Genomic DNA, 27100 nt, shown 5'->3' with positions numbered 1-27100 from the left:
ATATAAGCAAGTTGCTTAGATGGACTGTACATCCTTCCAGGTAAGAGAGGGGGTAGAAGTCTTTTCTGGTTTCTGCTAACATATACTTGAAACATAGTCACGTAAAAGCACATTAGGGTTAGCAGATGTGTTTTTTAAACTAAATCTTTCTGTAGTGAACCGTATTTCACGTAGAGACTTCCAATGTTAACCTGGAAACTTTGCAAGCTTGTTATATAAAGATGTCATAAGATGTGCGACTTATTGCAATATCTGATACATGCCTTCAGCAACCTTCAGGCTATTGATTGTGGCGTGAAACCAATCATTTGCTTTGGGGGGGACAAAGTGTTGGTTGCACACTGACGTCAGTGTGAGAGGGGCTAGAAATTCACAGATGGTTTGCAAATAGATGTCTCCCATGTTTTTTACCCAAACTTCAACATCTAAAGTCTTGGTCACACCTAGAAACTAGTTTTCAACACCAGATGGTAGGGGAAAAAGTGCATTTGCAAAGAGGTTGGTAAGTGGTTGCTGGAAGTTGCAAAAATTATAGACTGCCAGGGGGTAAATGGCTGGTCTAAATCTGTGAGACTGGGGCTTAACATCCTGCCCATCATAGGAATTGGATAAAGTAGAAATAGCAAGGCTAATGATCTCACTACTCAAAAGGTACATCCCTCTGGTTATCAGAATGTCCATGGCTCCAGGAGTTCTACTTCTTCTCTGGTCCAGTTAGCAGTGTCCTTTCTATCCTTGGTTAGTTTGATTTAAATTTGAGACAAAACAAATAGAATTATACAAAAAAAAAAAATAAATATTAATTAAAAATTAAATAAGTAAAAGGGAAAAAAATTAAATGCAAAAAGTGAATGAACCTACCAGCTTAAATTCTCGTATTTCCAGAGAAAACAGCTGAAAATAGTAACCAGTCAAGAAGAAGAAACACGCCATTGGCGCATTTCTTTATGGTTCCACTATGACATTAATTTATAAGTTATTCAAAGTCCAGTAGTGACGGCCTTCATGCCCAGAGATCAAGGTATTACATCATTGGTTAACAAGATGAAGCTGTCATGAGTCAGTCAGTGGAAAGCTAGACCATTGTCTAAACATGACAGCATGTAGCTGGCACATATCCAAGCAGACACTAGAGCCACTGTGGAAGCAGGCAGTTGGTTGACCTTTGACCCTGCCCAGTCTGCCTTTTAAACAAAAGAGCCATTCAGATACAGACTGCTTTTGCAGAACACAGAGGGGAAAAAAAGCACTTGGTACAAATGAGAGGTAATTGTGTTGAAAAGCGTGTTTACGCTCATTTGAAGTTGGTAAAAGCAGGTGGATTGTCAAACATTTGTGATGGAAAGCCACAAAGAGTCGAGCTAGAAGAAGAAAGCATGAATTCATGCAACAGGGATATAAATAATAAGAGCAGGAACAAATGTCACCATAAAAACAAAGTGAGTTAAATTAGATTTATGGTTGACTGCTTTGCTGTGATTAGGTTGCTTTTGTGCAGAGGCTTTTGAAAGATGGATAGTATACCGTTCCCCTGTATCATGATTTATAGCTAACATACAATTACACCATGTATAAAAATGTGCACTCATATTTATGCTGTCAAGAGTTCAGGTTTTTGAACAGCAGAAGTATTTTTCTCAGGGGCAATTTATTTCTGCGTGGGTGTGAAAGAAAGTGCAAAGTGCTGTCATAAGGAATTCCTCGCCTAAACAAAATACAGTTAAATGAGAGCTGCCTGGTCAAAAGAAGCCCTAAATAATACATTAAGGAACAACACATCGTAAAGCATGACTGTTTGCCATGTTAGCTCTGGCAGCTGCTGGCTTGGAGCGCTGCACCAGCCACTTCTCTTCAGTGACAACCCTGGAAAGAGTCCTCCTGATGCCAATATCTGTAATTTCAAATGCCTCTTTACAGGCTTTCCTCTGGCTGTTATCAGGTTTGACTGCTGCTGCGCGTTAGAGGGGTCTGCAGGAGAAAGTGTGGTTTATGAGCCTGGAGGAGACCACCTTGGGTGACCCACTTCTTCTCGTCCAATATTCCATTCACCTTTTGTCCAGCGTAAGACCAAGTGCCAAGTTCCCTTTTTTCTCTCTGACTAAATTTAGCACTTGTTAGCCAGGCTGTGACTGTTTCTGTGATATGATGGTGAATTCTTTCTTATAATATTACTTCATGAATGCTCCACGTGGTGGGCACAGAAGGGTTTAGACCAATGGCTTCTGATTTTAATTGTTAGACAGACTTTTGACAAATTATTTCAACCACTGTTTCCTTTTTGAATCAACATTCAGTCATTTCAGTCTCTATAAATTCCTCAGTATGCAAATTTCTTCATTTCCATTAGTTATAATTATCTTGAATGAGCTAAACTGTCATTTTTAATTCAGTTGATTTCCTTCGATACTTGAGATAATTTGTCCATTAGCTCCCGGTCGTGCATTACCACTCCCTGGGGTACTCCTAGCTGGGAATCACTGATTTGGAAAGCAGCTCAGTAAGTTTCGCCCAACTGACTGACTGACAAGTGACAGGCAGGTTGTGGAGAGCTGTGTGTCTTTTCACAGCACACAACCCAGCAGAGGGGAAAGCTCCCTGCCTCTCTCTTTGCAGCTGGTTTATCAGTCATGACATTTGCCATTCACTGTGGGTAAAGCCTCACCCTGCTTGAGTTGATATGAATATCCCAGGGTGAGGTTCACTGAAGCCAAGTCAGTAGAAGCTATGATCTGCAGTCATTTGTAAATGTGGAGGTACACATGAGTGTCTAAGCCCCTCTTTTCTTTCTTCCTGTAACATGCGTGCTATTCAGGGGTACTGAAAATCAGCAAACCCTAAAAAAGAAAAGGAGAACAGATGGAACAGAGAGCTTGTTGGATCTTTCGCCCTCTCTCCTCTTTTTTAAAGACCATGATTTTTATCACATGCATGCCAGGCCCATTCCATTTGCGTCAATTATCAGGCTGTGATGGATGATACAGGGGTTACTGGTACACTCAGCTATACTGGAGCCTGTGCTTACCCCACATAACCCCTGAGGAATAGGCTATCTTCCCTTATTTTGGTGATGGAGAAGTTACCCTCTAGAGAGAGAGAGCGAAAAAGAGAGAGAGAATGGAGAAGTGATGCAAACTAATGTCACTTTGACATTAGTGAATATCATGGAAACAAGCTGGTTCTGGTGCTCAGCTGGGTTAATGGATGTGTCCCCAGGGCTTGCTCAGGAATGCACCCAAGCATTACCGCCAGCAATTTGGTGTCATCTGTCTTCTGTCCCTAGAGAAAGATGATAAATGTTATTGTGACTGCCCCTTTCTCCACTCTTTAGCATATCAGTGGCTCCAGTTTGAGTGTGTGAATGTCTAAACAATAGTTTCAGTGGGTGGTGGTTCTGTCACACAGAGTATAATAAATATAATAAATGAATAAATATAAAAGTATAATATAAAAAGTATAAAAAGCAAATGTGCTGGATTTTAAATGTGCCGATTGCCAAAAATGTATCTAAGGGTTCAGTCCTGTAGGCCTAGAGACAGGATGGCGAACCCTTGGCAACCACAGGTCGCAAGGGAATAGACAAATGGTTGCTGAGTATTACAAAAAAACTCCCTTTGATTGTTTTGGTCCCAAGCTACAACCAAAATATTTCAAACTATGCTTGACTACAGCAATCTGCTAGTGACCAAAGCATTGGCAAGGAGGTTTTAGTGCAGCACCATATACCTCTTTTCAACTGTTTCCACACAGTGATTACCAGCAACCACTAGGCAACTGGTTGGGGACCATACATTACATCTCTCCTGATTGACCTGTGGTTGCCGGGGGTTGCTGACTGGTCTCTAGGCCAGCACTTTATCACTAAACCTAAATATGTTAATTTTTTCCTAAATCAAACAATGAAAAAATAGATGGGGGGGAAAAGTATTTGGTATACTCTAATGGCCCCAAAGTAACAGTCCTTGTTTAAAATGTGGTCAGTTGCTCTCATTTACAGTATATGCATGCATTTATACTGAAGTCAATATTAGAGACAAGCCAATACTTTTTCCAACTTGGTCAGCAGACAGGCAGTCCCATGAAAGATAAGACAACATCATATGACCTCAGTCAGCATGACCCGTGCCTTTAAAGTTACATCAATAGTATTGATCAGTCAGTTGTGGTCAGGAAGCTGTCGATGTCTAAAGATTACGACTGATATGTAGATGTTTTTTCAGACATATTGATCACTTTAGAATGCTCATACTCAGACACTATTTATTATACTAGAAAAAGACTTGATATGTCTTTAGGAAGACTTGTCACTGATGACGAAGCATACCATACTTTATCATATAATTATCTCTACAAGCGATGATAGTTTGCTAAATGGATATCATGCTGCATACAATACAGCTGTTTTGTTGAGGTAAATTTTCCAGTTAGCTGCAGTGCTTCTAAATGTAATTTTAGATGTAATATTATTTTATTTATTGATTTATTTTTTGCAATTAGAAGAGTGGCCCCCTGCTGATAATTAATGAAACTTGGATTTTTGTGGTCATCGACTTTATTTTCTGGTGTTAATCTGGTGCCAGAAGCATTGGAAGCATAGTTGGTGATAGGAAAGGGCGGGGCAGGGTGGCCATAAACTCTGATAAACTGCTGCATAGGTGTTTTATTTTGTCTGGCTGAAGGTTTGGGTGTAAGGAGGGGTGGAGATTAAGAGATGATGGTGTCTGTCTCTCCAGACTGGTGCACAGGGAGTCTCCGGTGTCTTGAAGTTTATGTTCGCACTCTCTTGCCTCTCATATTATCACAAGTAACATACTCCACTTCTTTGAACCCTCTGGTGTGGCCCTCCAGCTGATTTCCTCCCCACCCCTCAGCTCCTCTCCACCCTTCCACACATTATATTTGGCTGAGCTTATACTGCGAACTTGACCAAGCCAAGAGATCTTTGTGTAATCAAGGTTTCTGACTCACCTTCTTCTCAATGAACACTGACGACTAAATCACAGGGAAATCCTTTTCCTGTCTGTGTCAAAGGGGTAATTCCTAATGGACAACGCCATATTTGGCACGTCAGTGTATGGGCGTGTGTGCTTTTATGCATGTGTTAAAGATGAGAGGACGGGGCAGGAAGGTGGTTTCCTTTGGGCACTGTGTGTGATATCCCTACATCGACTGCTCATTGAGACCTAAATGTGTTGGGTGGAGTTAGGATTGCGGGCAGACATGGGAAGCACAGGCTGTTGAGGGTCATTTCCTTTTAGCTTGCCCTCTCACACCAGACACGCACAGATACTATACTATAAGGTAAATGCATTTATGGTATATTCACTGAAAATCCATCACATTTTAGCTGACATCCACATGGATGCTGTCATATGCTGGAGCTGGAATCCAGAAGGGGAGGGGAAGGTAGATTAGTGATCCAAAGACAGAGAGACAGCGAGAGAGAGAGAGAGAGAGAGAGAGAGAGCAGGAGAGGGAGGGGAGAGAGTGAGAGAGAGAGAGAGAGTGGGGACAATGTCAACAGCTCAGCTCCCAGCACAGTCAGCTGAAATCTAGAGCTCAGCTCAGAAGCTCGGAGAGGGAAGCAGACGAAACTAAGCAGCGTCTGTCAAACTCGGCAAACCCATGGAATTTGGTCATGAAGCTCCAAAAAGCAAAAACGGTTGCGTAGAAGCAGAAGATGCAGGATTGCTTTAAATTTTTCCTGTAACTTTTTTTTTTCTTTTGTGGAGTGCTTTTTTTCATTTGCTAGTGAGGCAACACAGAGACGGTTCATCTCTTAGTGCAACCGGTCTGAAGTGGGTAAGTAGGCGATACTTGATCTGGATACTGATACTCTTAACCCTTCCCGGTCATCGTGAGTATTAGCTATTCCGTAGTCTTGTTCACCCATGACAGGCTACAGATGCTCAAGCTGCGTAGTCCAGGCAGGAAAACCGAAGATTTCTGCAGGCAATAAAATAAACATTAGGTAGGAGTGCTCATAGAGCAGGAGGGGGGAAAAAAAGACCTGGTGGGCAACAAGGGCTGCTGTTCCCCTGTGATAAAGTTTCCACATTTTGTGCTGTTGTGATTGGAGGGAAGGGCAGTATTTTACAATCCTTTTTCACTACAGTGGCTTTATAGGTCATAAACGGGAGCAAAAGTTGGGTTGTGAAATGAATGTGGTCTTGATGTTTGGGCTTGTTCTCCAACGGTGCTGACAGGACGTCTTGCTGTACCCACATGTGTGCTGTTACACTGTATAAGCAAGAGTTTTGACCTAATAGCGATGCTTTTGGGTTCAGTTTTGACACTAGATGCTAGAAGTTTTGAGTTTTGGGAGTTGCATGATTTCATGGATGATCGGAGGTTCAGTGTTATTGCTGCTGCTGCAGATGTGAGTTGGAAGACATCCACATCTAGTTTAAACCAAATCACATTACAAGATGTCTAACATGCATTTCTGTGGAACTGTTCGCATTTAAAAGACTGAAGGATGATGGGATATTATCATATGTGAAATGGACCCTATTTTGGGACCTAGATGATGACTGATCACACATCTTCATCAATCACACAGTCATCTTCCATTCCATATTCCTCCCAGCCAACCTATTGTAGACACTGGGGGCTGAGTATGTATGAAAGACAGTTCTTTTTAATTGACAAGGTTTCCTTAAGGGATGCCAGTACATGGCTACATGGCCCCTCAGAGCAGTGAAAACGCCCAACTTTACTCTTTTTGTGTCCGTAGGCTTCTATTTCTCAGTGGAAGCACTGCTTGTGCTGGTTGAACGTCTGCCAGCTGTAAATCCTATGCATGCATTGAAAGCATGGGGATGGGAGTTCATTCACCAGCCCTCCAAATTTCCACCTATGAAATTGATTAGGGATCCCTTCTTAGTCTCCCTCAAGGTTAAGGTTAGGACTAGGTGTAGGTGTGGGATTTGTTAAAGCTTTACCCCCTTTTTTTAAATAAAATTTTCACCTGTTTGGAAAACTCAAAATGAAAAACGTGCAAGAAACAACTTGTCTTACGACGTGTAAGATGTCATTTGAAACCGGCTATTTAGCATGTGGCTAAAACAAACTTGACCCTAACCTTAGATGGATTGGTGGTGACATGATGGATGTGAAGAGGTTAGGGTTTACCGAGGCACAAGTTTTATTTATGGAAAGTCTTCCAACTAGATAATATAGCATTTTAGAGTGATGTTTTCTTTTCTGGAGACTTGGCTTTTATACAGCTAATGCAGCAGTAAAACCAATATGAAAAAACACGAGACACGTGTTATTTCTGTAACACTCATGTAATTCATCCCTTTCGGTGTTTTGCATTTTAAGGTCACTGAACCAGAGGCAAAACTCATTTATACAGTCAAAGGGCCGTGTGTGTTTTTCTTTGATGTCTTTTTGCAATGTGAACAAGATAGTATTTATTTCCACCACATTAAAAGCTTACTCTGCAGTCTGCTGGAAGACCTACATCCACGTGCGCTGGGGGGCAAACAGAGCGACAGTACTAAAAGATTCAGCGTGCCGGGAGAGCATTAACGAAAGTGTACATACACACCCTCTGCTGCCGTCAGCGCTCTCGGGGCTTTTCATATTTTATCGACCATTACGGATGCATGAACTGCTCTCTCAGGCTAAGCGGGAGTGTGAGGGGGAGTTATTAAGCAAGAGTTGGCCTTTCATCGCTTCAGCCCTGCTGCTGACTGGCAGCTCAATGTCCTGCTCATTAGGATGGGGACAGAGAGAAAAAAGAGATGAGCTCTGTAAAGCTGCTTGGACGTCAACTATCTGATCTTTTGGCCAGGATCATCTTCATGTTGCATTCACATTAGAGTAGTTACAGTGTCTGGGGGACAAAAGCCTGGAAGATTTTAGGAAAAATGCTGCTGGTCCTCTCCCCCCTTCACTGGAAGTCCCCACACAGTGTGTGTGTCAAATGCTGCTATTGTATTTGTGCCAGTGACACACTTTCTGGGGCTTATGATGTGTAAGCATATCTCCTCTTTACAGTGCTTCAGTTCAGTACAGTATTACCGCAGGCTATTTTAAAAGATGCTCGTCACTTTGGAGAGCTGTTCCTGTCTTCTTTGCTATAACTGTCCCAGCGGAGCATTCCAGACATTACCCAGAAGGCCTGTGTCCTCTATGCTGCAGCTGTTGACCTCTCACCCAGGCAAGATTAGTAGCCATTCACATTGTAGTGCAAAGCATGAGAAGTCAGATAATGGCAAGGTGTCAAAGGCACATCTACTTAATCAGAGAGCGTAGTTGTGAGCTGTAACATGTATGAAAACAAACTGGTTCAAGAGAATGATCTCTCTCTGTTTTAATGATGGAGATCGCTCATCCTCTCAAGAAGACACGACTGTGGGGTGTTTGAGGAGCACAGAGTCTCTGAGAATTTCTGCATCTTTTCCCTCTTGAGAGTCATGGTAACTAGCTTTAAGATTTTACTAGTGCCAACTTTTTTCCCGCTTATAATAACACATCTTTAGCTAGACTGGGAGCTCGTGACTCTGGAACGTTCCTCCCAGATGAAATAAGAAAGCGATTTGACATGGCAGGATGGCGTTTTGGAGTTTGAAGGGAAGGGATGCCAAGTATTGGATTTCATTCTGAGCCCTGTTAATATGTGGGAATGTTGAGGCCTTTGGAATGTGGCGTGGCTGACTTTCTTCTCATTCCCAGTATTAATAGCATAGATATCCCAGTGATCCGGTCTATTTGATGAGCAGAGATGTGCCCATTGGCTTTTTGTAGAAATGGGTCAACAGCATGGCTGTATTTTCTGATGCTGGCCTCTGTGCTTGATAGAACCTTCACCCGGAGCCAACATTAACATCTGCATTGTTTGAGTTCCACAAAACAACTGGCAGACTGATTTTTCCTTGTGCAACGTGGATGACTTGCAGAATACAGTTACTAATCAGGGTTGAGCGACTGGATAAATGTATCTATGAATGTCAGTGCATAGCTGTTTTTATTTTCTTTTCCTCTGTATTTTTTCATTAATTTTCTTTATCATTTTTTTGGTTTGTCTTCCTGGGGTGGGGGGGGGGAGCACACTGTCAAAATGTCTTTGAAAAGGATGCACTCTTCCAGTATATATGTTTGTGGTGCTAAACTAAAGTGATGCAATTCTAGTACAGAACACCCAACAGTAAAAAAAGACAGGACTTTTGGGTTACCTGATGTAGCTTACCATCTTTGTTGACATGGTTGATCATTTTGTAAGTGCTGTCCTTTATGCCTTTTGGTATTAAACACTGAGGGGAAAAAGTCTTTTTCTCTACCAAATCTCCAAAACGTGCAGACAGGCTTTCAAAGTCGTGTTAATCCCTTGTTAACGTGGCCCAAGATGTCTGTTGCTGGATGGCTTCTTATTTCAGGTTTCTTTTTTTTCTTCATGTAACCCGTGTCTGTGGTTCGTGGCTTCTGTGAAGGGGTTTACCATGTTTCTAATAATTTGCTTCAAACTGGAACTGTACATGGTTGGGTGCTTAAAGGGCGCCCTGCACTGCTCTATGGAGCTGCTAGATTTGTTTTGGTTAAAGCAACAATTTAAAAGCATAGTTGTAACAACCCCCTGGCACTTTATGTGGCCTGCACTGTTATAAATGTTCCTTGCATCAGGAAATTGCATTTTTTTTAATGAATCAGACTAAATGAAATGGCTATTAATGACATCCCTGGAGGATTGGAAAAATCTCCTACCCCCTCCCCTTTTTCCAGTGGTTGAGTTGAGGCATTTCCGCTTAATGGGTGAGATGGGTTACTGTGCCTCATGGCCTTGTTAAAACCAACTATGCTTATATGTTTGTTTTCAATGAGGCTAGAAGCCAATAGGACCTCTGAGAATTTCAGCTGTTAGCTATGAAAGAGATTAAAATTTACAATGTGACGGACTGATTGATTGGTAACGTGGCACAATGTGGACACCATGGGTAAGTTTGACGATTCTATTGTCTAGAATAACCAATTAACAGCATCCGAGTCCTCAGTTGACATATAGATGTAAAACGTAGGCTGCTCTAAGATGGTGTGTCTGGTTCATGTACATAACCAGTAAGGACTCTACAAACATGGGCCAAATCCATATAATTACCCCATCCTTGCATTGGCTGTCTGACAGAGCTGTTTGTAAACAAAATAAAATGAAAAATGCCTCTGTCTAAATTTGATTGCATTTGCCTTGGAGACAGTCTGGAAATATTTAAGCAACACTATTAACCACAAACTATTAAAGTAATTAATAATAATTGTGGTTGTGGGTAGTTTAAGTGGAGGTACTTTGTTTTTTTGAGGGGGTGGGTTGTCCCTATATTATGTGTACTTCTCACTCTATACTGTATGGAAGCTACTTAAAGATGCCTGCTTTGTGTTGTTCCGTCTTTGTTAGTTTGTTGCATCCATGGTGAGAAATGTGAGGGCGGCCATGAAATTCTTTGTACTTGTGGGTCATGTGTTTCAGACGTGTTAGTTCACTACGAATTTTCCCAGTGACTCAGTCTTGAGCCACGCTACAGTCATGTGAAAAACGAAGTCTTTTGGGGCAGTGGGCCAAAAATGACCAAAGTTGGTCATAATACAAACATCACAACACAGCACATTATACTAGCTGTCAAGCACATTGGTGGAAGGTTGACAGTTTGGGCTTGTTGTGCAAACACGGGACCTGTTCATCTTGTATTCATTGACTTGATCATGCATTCTACTGAATACCAAAGTATTCTAGAGTCAAATTTGAGGCAATCTGTTTGACAGCTAAAGCTTTGGTGAAATTGGGTCATGCAAAAAGACAATGATCCCAAACACAGAAGAAAATCTGAAGCAGAATAATTGATAAAAAAATGAATCAAGGTCTTGCAATAGATTCCAGAAATTCCAGATCTGTCCAGTTCAAATGCTGTGGCAGGACCTTAAGAGAGCTGTGCATAAATGAATGCACGCAAACCTCAATGATTGCTGCTTAAGGTGGGTCTACATGCCACTGAATCATTGGGTGTAGTTCACTTTTTACATAACTGCATAGTCCTGTAAAAACTTTCTTTTTCACACGACTGTATGTCCTGGCTGAAGACATAACATCATTGAATCAGTCATCAGCTGTCTTGCAGCTTCCCTTATCTGATCGCAGGACAGAAAGGAAGTGACTAAAGGGAGGACTTAGCAAAGAAATCAAGAAGGTTGTGAAGGAATTAGTTAAATTAGTAGGGGGTGAAGGGAAGGGTGGGTTTCCTATCTTCCGATTCTGAGCTCCTTTCCTGAAAGATGCACGTAGGCATACCAGCACAGACAACCCTAATCTGTAATGACCTTAAACTCTTGATGGCCATGTGTAGATCAAGGCTTGACTGTAACATTGTAGAGTCCATGAATCTGGCTTCAGTATTGTGTGAGTTAAAATGTAGGAAGACTGTGTTGCTATCAAAAGTCACTCTTTATTTCCTTGTTCATTTAGTTAGCCATGGTAATCAATGGGGATTTAACCAACTTTTTGACACTGTGGGTGGGGTTTTTATTCACACTGTTTGGAACTACTCAATGTATATATAGTATGATCAAATACAAAGTGATTTTTTTTTTTTTTGTATTGCACAATTTCAGTCTAGGCAAATAGACAACAGTAGAGGCAAAAAATGAATATCTGTATGACTCACAAAGTCAAATTTTGCAAAAAGAGAAGAAATTCTTTTGGTGCTGAGTTGGAAGAGTTTAGTGGCTGAGTTTTTACCACAGAGTCTTGATGCCTCTGATAGTCAGACTTCACTTTTATACAAAGCCAGAATAAAAAAAGGAAAAATGTGGTCAAAAGGTGACCAAAATCATGGACTTCCTGCTAAGTTCTGAAAATATCCAACTGGGAATTAAATCAGCTAGTGGGTGTACTCTGTTGTTGGTTGCAGAATAAACTAGTCATTCTGTTGCTTCTACTTTTCTCTCTGAGTGAATATTTTCTGTAGCCAAAAATACAGTACAGTCTCCATCTTTAAATTCCATGGTGGTATGTGTTTGGTTATCTCTATCAGGTGACTTCTTCAGAGCCCAAAACATGCTAATTAAGGACAACCGTCCTAATAGAAAAGGCCATTTATACTGGACAGGGAGAGCATGCTGTCATAGCTAAAAATAACTGTCCCCTTGAAGATCAGATGCACATTCACTGCAGTCTTCTGACGGAGACTGCACTAACCTACCCCGTTGGGCCCCAGCAGAATTGTTCCAACCAAATCTGACCCATTGTCCAGGTCCACATGAGAAAGCCACTCAGTGTACAGACTCTCATGAAAGCGCTGTTGGCCAACATGAAATCCCTCGCAGAATGTGTGCTTTCAGAACAAGCACAGGAATGCAGCGCATGCAAATGTGCCGTGAAATAATGGCAGCTCCTCTGCTGTCAGCTCTGGTCATTTGTCAACTGAGGCTCTGCTAACCATGGAGCTCTAAACTGGATTTAGATGGGTGATGTCATGCCTCGGGAATGCATGTCACAATGTGTGTGGTGTACTGTGTATTTCTAATTTACAGTTTACGTTATTTAGATCACCAGTGGATCCTGTCTGTTATTCATGCCAGTTGTTTCAGATTAATCATTATTTATTTCTATAAGCTGACCACCCATGGTGCTAATCTGCCTGTAATTGAGGAAGTGATGCATTAATAAGATGACTTTGTTCTTCCTGCCAACAGAGATTAAACTTACATTTACGTGTTTGCATGTATGTCTCTTGTAATGGAGGCGGGGGGGGTTTCTTGCTTATATGTCACTGTTAAGTAAATGATTACACCATAACCCCTCACTCTAACAGAATAAGATGTATGTGGTGTACATGCCCTCCCTGGGGCAGGAGCATGGGCCGTGGGTGGGCCACATCCTTGAGAAAGTGAATTTTCAGTGTCCCAGGTGATTTGGTTTGCAGCCAGTGGTTTTAGTGTGGGGAGAAAAGAATCAAAGGGTCGGCCCATTAGTCATAGGACAAACAGGCAGACGATAAAAGGGGAGAGCAGGGCATGCTGCAGAGGGCATGTCTGGGGCAACAACAGCCAAGGCTTTATTGTCTTCAGCGGCTGGGGTGAATCGCTACTTCCTGTCAAATTAATGAGCATGAATAGTTCACATCCATAGGACAGATGCAAGTTTTACATATGGAAATATGACTACCAAGAAATATGGAGACATGCAGCTAGGACAAGATTTCTGTTGCATTATCACACTTTGTGTTTGCATGTCCAGTTGACTTTTGTCAAACATTTGCTCTTCATTGTCAAGAAATCCAGTGTAAGGATTTCTTAATTTCTGCTTATCTAGCCAAGTCTTTTCTTTTTTAGAAAGATGGAATTTTAGGATTTTCTGTGTGCAGCCGTCCCATTTGCTGATTGTTCTTGGAGCTAACCTCAAGTGGTTTCTTTCTTTACTATGATAAGTAATCAAGATGAGGTTGATTGAGCCATGTTTACTACCTCCCAGTAGATGATGCATGTCATTTCCAACACCAAATGGGAAACTATATAATTAAAATTGTAATTAGAGTACCACTGGAATTGAATCATGGGTGTTCCTCAGCATTTATTAGTGTCACTACATCAAGTAGGACAAAGTAAAAGTTTAAACCTAATCCCACCTTTCCCATCTCTGTCCCTGCAGCTTGTTACAACAATGCCACTTTTTCAGTCAATGCTTCATCTTGTTCCTGTCTGTGCCAGCGTGGCACTGCTCTCCCATCCCTGGTACTGGCTTACATAAGCCCGCCTCCTGCATGGCCCAGCACCCCGAAGGAATGGTCCTCATTTGTGGGACCCAGAAACAATATGTGTGCAGAATAAATGTGCACCACACGCTTCCCTCTGATCTTTTATTCATTGCCTCTGTAAAACATAGTCAATGGCCTATCCTGCTTGTTATTTGTCTCGACTAGTTTTATTGTCGCTTTTTTTCCCTCCTCCACCAGAGCACATTTGACTTCCATTCTTTCTCTCTAAGTATCTCAACTAGAATTCATGCATCCATCAATGTATTCACAAGCAAATGACAAAGATACTTGCAGATGCAGATGTAAAGGTGGATAGAGGAAAAAAAAAAAGAATGACAGGGGAATGAAAGAGTTGCAGGAACTGACTGCAGCATCTTTAAGGAGCGTGTATTGTGCAGAGTAAAAATGACCTCTAGGAGTAAGTGGATAATTCAGCTTTTGATATGGAAGAGGAATGGGTGAAAAACAGATCTTGATTTCGATCTGATTTTGCATTCAGTTCGGACAGCTTTGTGTTGTTTGGCAGATGTTGTGGAGAGAGTTGAAATTATGCAGGCACAGATGTTTGATCTCTGCACAGATAGCCAGTGCTTCTCTTCTTCGGTCTTTTGCACACACAGAAAATCCTGCAGCAGCAGCAGCAGCAGCAGCATGTCTCTGCTCACTGCATTCCCCTCCTCCTCATCTTCCTCTTCCACTGACCTACTTCCCAACACTGTGGATGAAGGATGAGGTAGCAGGCTCAATGAGAAGTGGCAGCAATAGTATCTCCCTTCTTCCTCCCTTCTTCCTGTCTTTCCTTCCCTTGTCTCCTTCCCAGCTCTCTCTTTCTGCTCAGACCCTTCAGAGATAGGGGAGCAGGTTTCTCACTCTCCTTGACATCTCTTGGTTTAAAGTATATGCTTATATTTGAATCTTATATTTGATTTTATTACATGAGTGTCTGGCTATATAAATGCCATACAGCAGAATATGTCTATTTTCATACTTTTTACAGACATGTCTGTGTGCGTACAGAAATTCTCTATCTTGACAAGCAGTGACAAATCTCTGCGCACTTATTCCCATTTCGACACAGATGTTTTGAGTCCGTAGAGGTCCACAAACTTTTTGCTCTTCAGTGAAAGCTTCCTTTTCCATACATGCATCTGTTTCCCAGAGATGAGCAAAGGCGTGTAAGGAAGTCTCTGTGTGATTTTAGGGTCGACATTTCTGGTACAGCTTCACCTGTTTCCAAGAGAAGAGCATGGACTCTCATAATGTTCTTAATAGTAAAAGTGTATCAAATATTTGCTTATTCTCAGTTTACTTTTATTCATTCTTTTATCATTTTAAGCTGCATGTCTCCAGGTTATGCATATTTTTCCGCTCAGGTTTCTATAGTTTAGTTCTAATTGCAGGCACAGCAATGTGGCTTTAAGCGACATGCCCATAAGTCTAGGGCATCCTTGTTGGTACTCCACTGGTAGACGTTTATGTGGATGTATAGGAGCTGGTATAAAAATAGGGAGCACAGCAAAAGAAAATAAATCTTAGATGATAATGTTTCTTTTTAGCCAACCATGCATTTAAATAGATAATTCACTCCAAAAAGTTCATATTTTTCTGTTTCACATATTCCTTTCTTCCCTGTTGTGCTACATATTGGCTGCCTTCTCCTACCAAGCTACTCAAACCAAAACCAGCGAACAGACTGAGAGCAAGAGAGAAGCAGCTTCATTCTTACCAGCTCCTCTAAAACTGCATTGTTTACATTTCCTTTCAGCTATACATTAATAAGCTAAGCAATAAGCTAAACATTTCCCGACTGTTGCCCAGAAAGAAAGTAAAGTGTACATATTGAGAGATGCTTCCAGGCAGAAGTAACAGCTGGTCAAGGATGGAAAGCATTTAAATGGAAGGAACAGAAGAGCAGAAAATGGGGATTAAAGATGGACAGAGTAGATGGTGAGCAGTGGCAAGGACAAATGACAGATGTTACTGTCAGAGGGGGGTTGATGAAGGGACTCTGTTCACCCTGAAAGAGAGGAATAATGGGAGATGACAGGGAGTGAAGAAATGAAAAGCTGGGGGATGAAGAGGGGCTCTCAGGTCACATATGGCAGTGGACACGGTCAATTTGGATTGTGTTTGTGTGGGGACTCCTTCATACAAAGCATAGTAAAGGTTACACAAATAGTCATGGGTATATTCTTGGTTCTTTGTATTTGCCATACAGTATATACAATATTTTTTCTGTGTATATAATGTATGTGTGTGTTTGGATTCCTTGGCCCACTTTCCCGGGGCACAGGCTGGAAGCAGGCCAGCAGACCTGGTGCTGAGTGAAGACTGGCCGCACGTGGGGCTCAGTGGGAGAGTGAAGATAGAAACACTGGACAGTGCATTTTGCTGAATGGCTTTAAAACCCCTGTAGAGCGGCCTCTTTTCCATTAGGCTCAGCCAGCTGTCGGCAGCAGCTATAACTAACTCCATACAATAAAGCTTTGGCACTGTGCTTATATCTTATACTAATAAAACTGATAACAAGCTGTCACTGTTACAGTCTGAGGTAGACCAATCTCCTTGATTTATCTCCCTGATGGAGCTTTTATTGAAATTCTGCCACCTTGCTTTTTTTAAAGTGCTGTTCTCTCCCATTTTTCCTCCTAACTCGCCACAATGGATTCTCATCTAAGTCCATATAAGGTGTGATCAAAAAGTGCTTGTAAAGATCATCATCTTGTGCAGCTCTGGACCATTTTCTGTGCAGCTACTATTCTTCTAGTCTTTTTATTCCCAGTTGTATTTGGGCTTCTCTGATATGTCAAAACGTCATCATTCAATTTGATTTTCATTTTCAGGAAGTTGCGGGGAGGAAAATATGGCTAATAGGGCAGGTGGCGAACAAAGATTGTGTTGATGTGGGTAGAAAATAAAGTTTTCAGGCCACTCACAGCTGGCACCACCACATTTCAGGACATTTCCTGTGAATGCTCCCCCTCAGACGTTGCAGTAGAACTCCACATTGACGGTTTCCCCCTTTACAGTACACAATCCTGTGATGAGCATGCCCCTGGCTCACATCATGTGTTGCCTTCAGGCTTAAAAAACTCTGCACTCTTCAGGTTGAAACAGAAGTTGCTTTTTCCTCTCAGTGAGTTTGCAGAGTGCTCAGTGTAAGCGGTTTGAACAGTATGGAGGACCACAAGAGCCACGCGCATCGATGTGGTCCTCCATAGAACAGGGCTTCCAAGGAGCAATCTAAAAAACAGCAGTGGAGCTGAAAGCTGTGTAGACATGACACAAATTGCACAATAAATGGAAATATTGTGAGGATATTCCTGTTCCAGTGTGTGGTGACTAACACGTCTCTTCTGTTTTGTACACTTTACTGGCAGAGTATTACAGGTATTGTTTGTATGTTTAGAACTGTAGCTTTCTTTGTAATTATGCATATCATTCCATGATGTCCTTCAAAGTAGGTTGTTTATCCCTGAATGTAGCCTGTTAAAGTATCCCTCGTATATGAAATATATGGAATCGGCTCTTGCAAATGTTTTTCCAACTGTGCATCTTAGTTGTGTTCACATGGTGTGTGTAAGTGCAAGTGGAATTGTATGAGAAAGCTTCAAAAGTGCATTTTGGGTGAACCTTAAATTTGAAACATGGTGATTGGACTGGTTCTTATAGTGCTTTCCGACTCTACTGGAACATGCAAAGCATTTTATACAACGCGCCTCATTCACCCATTCTCACCCATTTATACAAGCACTTTTTTCTATGCCTAAGTGCTTTTTGTCCAATATTCATTCTCCAATAAGCATAAAGCAACTTGAGGTTCAGGATCTTGCCCAAGAATACTTTGGCATGCAGACTGGAGCAGCCAGGGATTGAACCACCAAACTTTGAAATGAATGGATGGACTCTTTTTAATGTAGTCATCTTTTACTATTCTTGAATTTGGTATATAATGTACATAATATATATTGATTGGACATATCACATCACTAAGGGGATTTTGGCTTGGATTGTGACTCTTGGAGTGGGTGTAAAAAGCATTTGGTTGTTATATAGGATGATCCAAACTGATCGAGAATAATGAATGGGAGATATCAGAGGTGAATAGGTGCACATAGCTCATTTTTACCCTTGAGCCAAGTTCAATCCCCTCCTGATTTGAGGGGCGGTGCACTCGGGGATTGTCACCTCGGCTATCATAACACACATGCCGCTGTGGAGTCAAATATACTGCACACACAGGCACACGCATACAAGATGCCACACATCCTGGAATTCACATTCGAAGTGCTGATGCAATGACTACAAAACAGTCCAACTACTGGAAGGTGAATTACATGGAATAATTCTGAAAATAAGCCCACTGTTGGGCACACAAGCATTTCCATGTTCAACAAACCAAAGAAAACTTTAAGTTGCTTTTTATTTAAAATAGCCGCCGGTTCATTCGTAGGTCTGCTCCTTCTGCCCTGAGAAGGATGACAGGTTCAAGGAGGCGGAAAAAAGAAATGAGCAAAAAAGACGAAAAGGGCAAAATGGAAATGTGGTGTTTTCTCTCTTCATTTTTTCCCCTTTAAGCGCTTGTCATGGGCCCAGGGCATTCATAAAGAATTTACCATGTGGCTAATTTTAGACCGTGCAGTGAGAACTCCTTCACTGAGCAAATCTGCATGTGAGAGAGTCATGATGTAGTAGATTGTGGCTTCTTCTGGAAACTGAGGTCATAAAGTTTCACTGCCATATTGAACAGATGGGTGCAGACCTCCAGATATTATTTAATGCTTGTCAGGATATGTGAGAATATCAATAGAAGCATAACACATGGGAGTAGTTGCTTAAAAAAAAATCTGGTCCTGCTTCTGTTTTCCAAACATCTTGGACACTTTTTGTAGTTCCCATAAATGGCTCCCAAATTGATTTCTTGGTCAAATGTTTCTGCTGGATTTGCATGCCTAAGGGTTTTGCACAACAGGCCTGAGGTCCTTTCATTCACAAATGCAGTTAACTGTTACATAAAGAAGCGCTCTGCCAACTGTGTGTGCATCTGATAGGACATAATACAGTGTAAAGAGTGTGTTATTCACACAGTGAAGACCACCCGGATTCTTTTCGTAGCATCAAGGAAATCCTCCAGGATGTTTTACACCATTCGATCCTCGCTCATGTTGGTAGAGGGTGTCACTCACTGTTGTCTAAGGGGGGGAAGGCACTGCCGGGGCACAAAGACACACATGCACACAGGCAACAAATACCGCACAGTTGCTATTGTACTCATGGACAAGAGCTTTCTTTGTTGTGGCATAAGAGCAACTAATGTCAAGACTCCTGGTGCCACACAGCGAGAATATCTCTGCAGTCCTTGGGACATGTTTTTAAGGACACAGTGAAGGCAATTAAAAAAAATCTGGATAGAGAATAGGCTTGGATAAACTGTAAGTTAATGTGCATTTCCAGTCATTCTATCAGTTTCTGTACATGGAACTGTATTGTTTATTTATGTGGTGGCTGTTGCTGCTCATATCTTCCTGTATTTATGCCAAACAAACAGGGCTCTGGGAAACATAAATGGCTTCACTTCCTGTGCACTACAAATAATTTCTTTGCAAGGAAACATCAACAGGAGACACAGGGCGTGTAGACCATCATAAGGCCTTCAAGATCTGGGAACATCATGAATCTTGTGCTGTATTTGACTGAGAATCAAATCAATAATTTATTGTGTGGGGAAATGTCATGCACACTTGTCTTAGCGTGTTATAAATCTTGAACTGTAGGAGAGCAGCTTTACATGATTCACAGCACAGAATAACGGTTTTTGTCTTATAAGATTTAGCATCTCGGTTCCTTCTTTGACTTAGACAAGCTGCTTTAGCTCCCTCAGCCCTCACCTGTAGTTTGAGCCAACTTTATTCTGATTGGCTGCGTCTTTAAAACAGAAGATTTGAACAACAGGCTGGTGGGGTTCCTGTGGTCACAGCCGCAGATGTATTTGAGGAGTGAGATGGAAGAAAGTGCATTCACTGTGTCGCAGATGTTGTAGGGGTACCAGAGAGTTAGGAGGTTTTTGGGGTTAGGGATTAGGATTAGGGATTGATTTTAAAAATTTATTTTTCCCCATTTTTCCCTGTTTCAATCCAAGAGTCGAATAGTTTGGAATAAATTATTATAGATTAAAGGCACTGCACGGGCCAGTGCACATCACTTATAACTTCCCAGATGCTGTGTTGCTCACCAGAGGTCACATGCTGTCCATCATTAAACTTTTGAAGTGTGTTAGTTAAAATTCCAGGAAACTTTAAATCCACTTTAAAGTAACTGAGAGTCATTTGCTTTGTCCTCTCTCTCTCTTTTCCAGATGATGCCCCCTAGATAGCAGCCTTGTCCTCTGCTCCACTCCCCCTCCCTGCCCCTTGGCCCCTTCCTCTATCTTCCTGGACCTGCACCGCTACTGCCACCTGGTTACCACAGCCATCATGCCCCCCAGGAAGAGGACACGACAGGGCCTGGGCTTCCTGTGCTGCTTCGGCAGCAGCGAGCCCCCGGAGATCAACCTGAAGGACACCGTGCCACTGCAGCTGCTGGAGTTCAGTGCGCCCATGCCGCCTGCTGAGGAGCTGCATGCGCGTTTCTCTGAACTGGTGGTGAGTAAAGATAGATTCAACTTGATGCATGATTAAGTAAGCTGTTTTAGCAGTGGAGCAGATGTTTTCACACTCACACGGGGCTGCCCTGAACTTTTCTAGGACTTCGTTTTTGATGTTAGTTTTTGTGACGCTGAATTGCGTTGATTTGTGAAGCAAGTAGGCATCACGTGCAGTGCCTCCTGCATGCTATCAAGCCAGCATCCTTATCTAAACCAATATATGTAGTTGCAGGAGTACATCCTGATGATCAAGTGCAATCAAGGAGGGCTTTTCCTCTGGATGCTGCAATACATTAGTCTTGCTAGCATTAAACGTCCAGGGGCTTCAGCAGGGGAGGAAAAATTATGAGTTTTTCATCTCTAAGTTTTTCATCTCTAAGCAGCTTGGAACTGAAGAAGGTTTTTGGATCGGAAATGAAACATCTTTAGAAAACTTAACAAAGTCTAATGTCTTTTTTCTCAAGCTCTTAAGACTACCATAACCTGGATGACTGACAACCTACACAGACAATATTTATCCTGCTTTCAGACTGCTGTGCTCCTCATGTTTGTTTTTTTGGTGGAGTTGAATTGGCTTCTTAAATCCCATGTAAAAACTGGAAAAACAGAGAGAAACACTGCAGACGGTTCATACACCAAATAGTAACATAAACTTATATATTAGTCTCCATGAAAGAGATTTGTGCGCTATTTAGTGGTTTCTCAGTCTCGCGGCTGTTGAACAGAAGCTTGCCCTTCTCCAAACATTTTACAAACTGGATAGTTTAAAGTGAAATCACATCTGTCATACGAATTAATCCAGGATTTGTCCAGCCCAGTTCTTTTCCTTTTCTTGCTGCTCATTATGCCAAACAATACGAGATCAGTGTCTCGAATTAGAAGGGGATTTCTTACAGAGGATGCCTTGATGGTTGGGTGAGGCCATGTCTCAATCGCCACTACAAATTCAGAAGCTCATCCTCTCCAGTATGCAGCCCACCCTTGCACTACAGTCCCTATCGTTGTTGGCAGAGGTTGATGGTCTGGTCTCTGTGCCAGACTAGGATAACTGTACTGACATGTGCCCATGGTGTGGACATGGATCAGGTCACAACTGCGTCAATGGAGAAGGCTGCTGTTGGTTTCAGCTGCCCTGCAAACAGGTCATGGCTTTACAGCTTGGCTGTTTCTGTCTCTCCCTTTGCTGACTTCCAGTCTCTTGGTTGGTTTTGTTCCTGTCTGTCTCCATCACTCTCCTCAGATTTCCTGCTTCTCTCTGTCTCCCAACAATGTGTTGACTGGTGTGGCCACAGGACTGCTTCTGGCACTGCTGAGTGTTTGGGAATGCTAAACTTTACTGCCGGCAGGATATATCACTCCACTGTTAAATTCAATTCAGGGGATCAATGGAACTTCCGTTTATGATAAGAAAATTATTCACTCTTATCAAAGCAGATGTTTCCCCAGTAGTGATTTTTTTTCAAGCTAACTCACAGAATTATACCCTGAATTTGCTCTTTAATAATGCATGAGCCATTAAAGCTTAGCTGCCTGTAGCTGAGGCATATTTATTGGCTTGATTGACGAAAATTCAAGCTTAAAAGCAATCAAGACACTGATTATCTCAATCAGGAGAGAGAAAAGCCTTTCATATTATACAGCTGCGAGGTCAACACAGTAAATTCTGAGGGATTAACAGGTTGCCCTTTGATATGTTGTACATGGCCGTACAAAAAAAGTACTAAAACAAATTAGGCTGTGACATTAACGAAACCTCTTTAATGCCAGCAGAGACCAGTATTTCTGGGGTAAATTAAAAACATGCCGTCATATGGGAGCACTTAGCCAAATCATGGCAGTCTTTATAGTTGAGAGGACTAAGTGATCCACAGCTTATTGTGGGGAAAATATTTCAACAAAAAATGAAACTTGCAGATTGACGTGCTGAATGAGAAGTAGGGACCAAAGATTCAGCCCTGAGTTTAAAATCACTTGACAAGTGCAGAAAGATGATTCAGGGTTTTCTCATCGGACCAGAGCTCGTCCACTTCTGAAAAAACTGTATACAGATAGTTGTTAGAGGTCTACTTTTGATGGCCTGTTTGCTGAGAACTTGGGTTTGTGCCTCACTGTAGATTTCCATAACTAGATGCAACACTAAAAAATGCTTTGTGCAACAATGCAAATTAATTTTTTTATGTTAAATATTTTTAAATTGGCAACACTGGCGCATTAGTTGGGGCTACAACCCCAATTTGAGGCAAGTGAAGTTATAGCATCTTTGAACAAAAGGCAGCAGCTGTTATATGTTAATAAAATAAAAATGTATTTAACCGACTAGCATTTCTGATACCACCTATAAAGAGCAGCAATATTTGAATGCAAGTCGACTACTGTGCAGATCTCTAATTGAGAAAAGGTGCTGGATGATGAACAGAAACTTTACATCCTGGGATTTTCCAGGAACATCTAGCCTATAAAAGTGTCCGCAGGATATTCTTAGGTAGACAGTCAGGGAACACATTTTTTTTTAAGTTACTCTTCACATATTAACAGTAAAGAAGCAATTTACACATGAAACACTTGTTGTAGTTGTGCACACAGTAGCGTTAATATTTAGAATGTCTTAAAATTCAATAAGGAAAAATGATGCTCCAAAATAATGATCCCTCAGCCTGTAATAGCTGGATTCATGTCTAGTCTGACCAATGTACGCACTGATTCTACCTAATAATGTACGTCTGGGTGAGCTATTGGTTCTGCACATCTGTTTTACTGATCCAGGAACCGACATGCTGACACAGATTTAACTGGGCATCCAAAAATCTGTAGTACCAGACCTCTCGGAGTCAGCCATCCTGGACACACTGATTGTTACTCAGGCAGAGAACTGATGTGGAGAGAGGTGGACCTATGTTGCATGGGAGGAAATAAAGAAAAATGAAGAAAAACATAACATAGTGTGTTTCTGTGGCAACGGGCGATGGGGATTATTGTTATATGAAAGCCTTTCCTGAGAAGGAGAATGAGACTCAATGGAGCCTCTGGAGTGGGAGCGACAGATCTGGGCCAAACGGAGGAGTAAACCACCTCCATGTGTCCTCACATTCATAATGGAGTCTTCTGCTGTGTCGAGAGACACGCGGTGCACACTCGGCTTACTCTGTGTGTGTGGAAGGAAAAACTTCAGCTGACTTTTGGACTGCTGTCCAGTTTTGGATGACAGTGGACTAGAATAGATATAACAGACGTATAACTGTGGTGATGAACTCTATTACCTCTTATGACATGTACAGTATTTTGGCCACTGTTGAAAGAAACAATATGAATTTGTGGCATTTCAAACCTACAGTATCCATGCCTGCTTTCAGCAGCAGAATGATATAAAAATATAGCAAATTATGCACGGTTTAATACTGTACATGCTGACGCCTCTAAGGAAATATAATGAGAAAATATTACTAAAAGGCAACTGTACCTATTTTTGCAATATTTTTCCTTTGAGTGCAGAGACTTGTGATGATAAAATACAGTAAATTTTTCAAGTTATTATTAATATTTTTTCTCATTTACAATATTTAAGTCTGTTTACAAAAATATACTAGAAGCTTCTCTACAGTTTTTTATAAACACATGAGAATAACAACTCATGCAAGTACAGTTTAATTTTTGTAAATCCAACGAGGTGCTGGAAACATTCCTCAGAGATTTTGGTCCATAGTGAAATCATAACATCACATAGTTGCTGCAGGATTGTCGGCTGTACATCCATTTTCCTCTTTCACCACATCCTATAGGTGCTCTAGTGGATTGTGGTCTGGGGATTGTGGAGGCCATATAAGTACAAAGTCTTTGTCATTGTCAGTAAACCAGTTGATATGATATGACCTTTGTGACACGGTGCGTTATTCTGCTAGAAACAACCATCAGAAGATGAGTATTGTTGTTGACCACGTTCATCCCTTTATCACCTCAGTATACCTAAGTACAGTAAGAAGTGATGCTGTGATGCAGGCAAGGGTTCATCACCTCTCCCAAAGCCATGTTCAGAGTCACTTACATTACTTTTCTTCACCATTCTGATGCTCAGTTTAAACTTTAGCAAGTGATCTTGACCATGTCCATATGACTGAGTTCACTGTGTTGCTCACATGTGTTTGGCTGGTTAGATATTTACATTAACCAGCAGTTGAACTGGTGAGTATGGCATGTATTGGATGATTATGTCAGTTGTTTTGTGTTAAGACTTTGATGTTGTGTTTGTGGGACTGCCTGCCAAACAACAAATAATCAAGTGAGACAATGGTTCATCAACCCTGGCAAATCTGACTGGGATGTTTCTTACAGTCTTTTTTTTTTTTTTTTTAACTTTATTAGAAGCCTCTGCCAACATTCCTGCTGTTTCATGATAAACGCAGGTGCTTGGTAATGTAGAAAAACACAGATGACATATTGTCTCCAGTTTATAGCTCACTAAGCTAATTTTTGCAGAATAAGCACATGTGGGATTCATCCTTGGTTACCTTGAGTAAACACGGACTCTCCTTTTTGAAATGTGGAACATCTCAACCCGGAGAAAGCCTGTAGGAAAAAACAGTTTCCAAGTCTCTCGTGGAGCCTCCTGTTCATGATGAAAAACTCAGCAAACCCATGCAAATGAACCTGGAAGCAATCCCTACGGATTCTGACACAATAAGTAAAGACCACATCTGAAGGGACTAATGGATCACATCAGTTAAAGTACACATTTGCAGCTGGCTGCACAGTTTCCTGATAGCAAATGCGCTGCAGTCCTGGGTTCTGTTTTTTGGATCTGGGTGCATTTTAAATGGCTTTTTTCCACCAATGCTTTAGGACTCTCACGCATAGTTGATATGTAGGCCATGTGGGATGTCTGGCTGCGCACCAAAAACATTGACAGCTTTATTTTTGTTTATCGGGGCAATTCTCTGCTAATAACTTTTTATCAACAAACTTGAAATTACTCTCGTATTTGGGTAATTGAAAATGGGCTCTCCCTAATCATGTTGGGCACATTTCTCAGTGGTGGCAGTTCACTAAATCAAAATGAAAGTTTGGTTTCTACAAAGAGAAACCAAGTGTGAGGTTGTTTGGGGACAGCTAGACTTGGATTTACAAGTGTCAGCTAATAACAACAAACATTTGCCGTGGAAAGGTCGGCATATGGTGACAATGTGTGGACACATTTGCAGCTACAGAGCTCCACTGAACCACTCCAAAGAAAAAAAATTGAGAAAACCGAGCAAATGCCACTTCATCATCAACATAATACTATTTATTTTTGCATACAAGTTGCAAAAAACTTGCATGCCACTCAGTGTGCTGTTATCCATGTGTTTTGAGTTGAGATGAGAGAGGATATATATACAAGTTGGTGCAACTGGATCAGGTCTACTAGTCGAACATCTGGCGAGTGCAGTTCTGGCAGGGTCAGATTAGTGTGCGTCTCTCTGCCCTCTTTTTGTCTGCTTTGTGTTTGTCTCTCTGTGTGTGGGAGCCTCGTTCCTTCTTTCTCTGTCCTGAGATTTGGGACAGTTTTAATCCAAACCGCACTGATCAGTCGTCCAGCTGTCCGCTGTCAGTCAATACATCTGGATGAACCAGCCTCTATTATCATCCTCTCCATGTGACTCTCAGTTGCTGATTTTAGAAGCAAGTAAATTTCGCAATGGCAAATTTGTGTTTCCAGGAATAGCAGACTCGATAAAACATAAATGCTCTCTCCAGTGTGGCTTTTGAGCCCGGACGCAGATCAGAAATGGATTGCGTAACAGGAGGGAATGGAAATGTTCTTGTCCCTCTGGGCCACTGGGAGTGTGTTTCCTTCCCAGTGCATGCCCTGGATGCACCCTCTTTCCTCTCCTTCCTCCCCTCCTCCTTCCTTTGCATTTCTCTATGGAGCGATCTTCCCAATTCTGATGCTCTCTGTTGTAAAGCCAGTGCTCACTGTCCTGTGCCAGTCTCATTATAAAAGTGGTCAAGCCCTGTTTGTATGAGGGGAGAAGCTGTAGGCTACTAACAGCTACTGACTGACTCATCAAAGCAACGATACTCTGACTCATCTCAGTGCTCCTAAGTGGAGCGAGCCCAATATGTGATGGTTTGTAGAGATGAGTGACGTGACCAAATTAATTTCTCACCACGTCTTAAGACTAAAAAAGTCCATCTTTGATCTTTTCTTTGTTGTTGTTAATAACAGTACTGGTCTTTAGGAGTAATCAAGAGGCTGCGTGTGGTATATGAGGCTGACATACACACACAGGCAAACTCACTGAATCTTGTTTGGTCAATAATGGCAGCTATAGCTTCCTGTGGGTCCCCTTGAGGCCTCTTATAACTTCCTGCCATCTTGCATGTCTTTCCTCTGCCTTCCTGTCTCGCCCAGAGATTGCTGGAGGATATATACGCACTGTACGCATGTGTGTGTGTGTGTGTGTGTGTGTGTGCACGGGCGTGTGCGTGTGTGTGTGTTACACCAGACTAATCCTCTGAGCCAGCACTGTAAGACTTCACATGAGGTAAAGACATTCATATCCACTCTGGAAATGCCACTTCATAGACGCACATGCATTGGAGAGGATGTCATTATTGGATTCCACATTTCCCATTTAGGTGGAACCCCACACACTTTCAGTCACAAAGACACACCCACTCCCACTCCAATGCCAGGCATTCACACATTGTAACTCACTGACCTCTCATTCTTCCTGTA

General features: G+C 41.8%; 1 protein-coding gene across 5 annotated transcripts in view; it reads left to right on the top strand.

The window, feature by feature from the left end:
* The window catches only part of daam2 (dishevelled associated activator of morphogenesis 2), a 110995-nt gene that overhangs the window by 20345 nt on the left and 63550 nt on the right, over nucleotides 1-27100 (top strand). For 3 of the 5 annotated variants that reach the window (XM_039603454.1, XM_039603452.1, XM_039603455.1), the window contains exon 2: nucleotides 20101-20386. In XM_039603454.1, coding sequence (XP_039459388.1) covers nucleotides 20219-20386 — 168 coding nt within the window. In that variant the 5' untranslated portion in view covers nucleotides 20101-20218. Of the gene's footprint in view, nucleotides 1-5555; nucleotides 5800-20100; nucleotides 20387-27100 lie in introns of those variants that run through there. The other 2 variants (XM_039603453.1, XM_039603456.1) reach the window with 2 other exon arrangements.

This window comes from Oreochromis aureus, linkage group 19 (assembly GCF_013358895.1).
Source record: "Oreochromis aureus strain Israel breed Guangdong linkage group 19, ZZ_aureus, whole genome shotgun sequence".
Classification (NCBI taxonomy): domain Eukaryota; kingdom Metazoa; phylum Chordata; class Actinopteri; order Cichliformes; family Cichlidae; genus Oreochromis; species Oreochromis aureus.
This window is presented reverse-complemented; position numbering and strand designations above follow the sequence as displayed.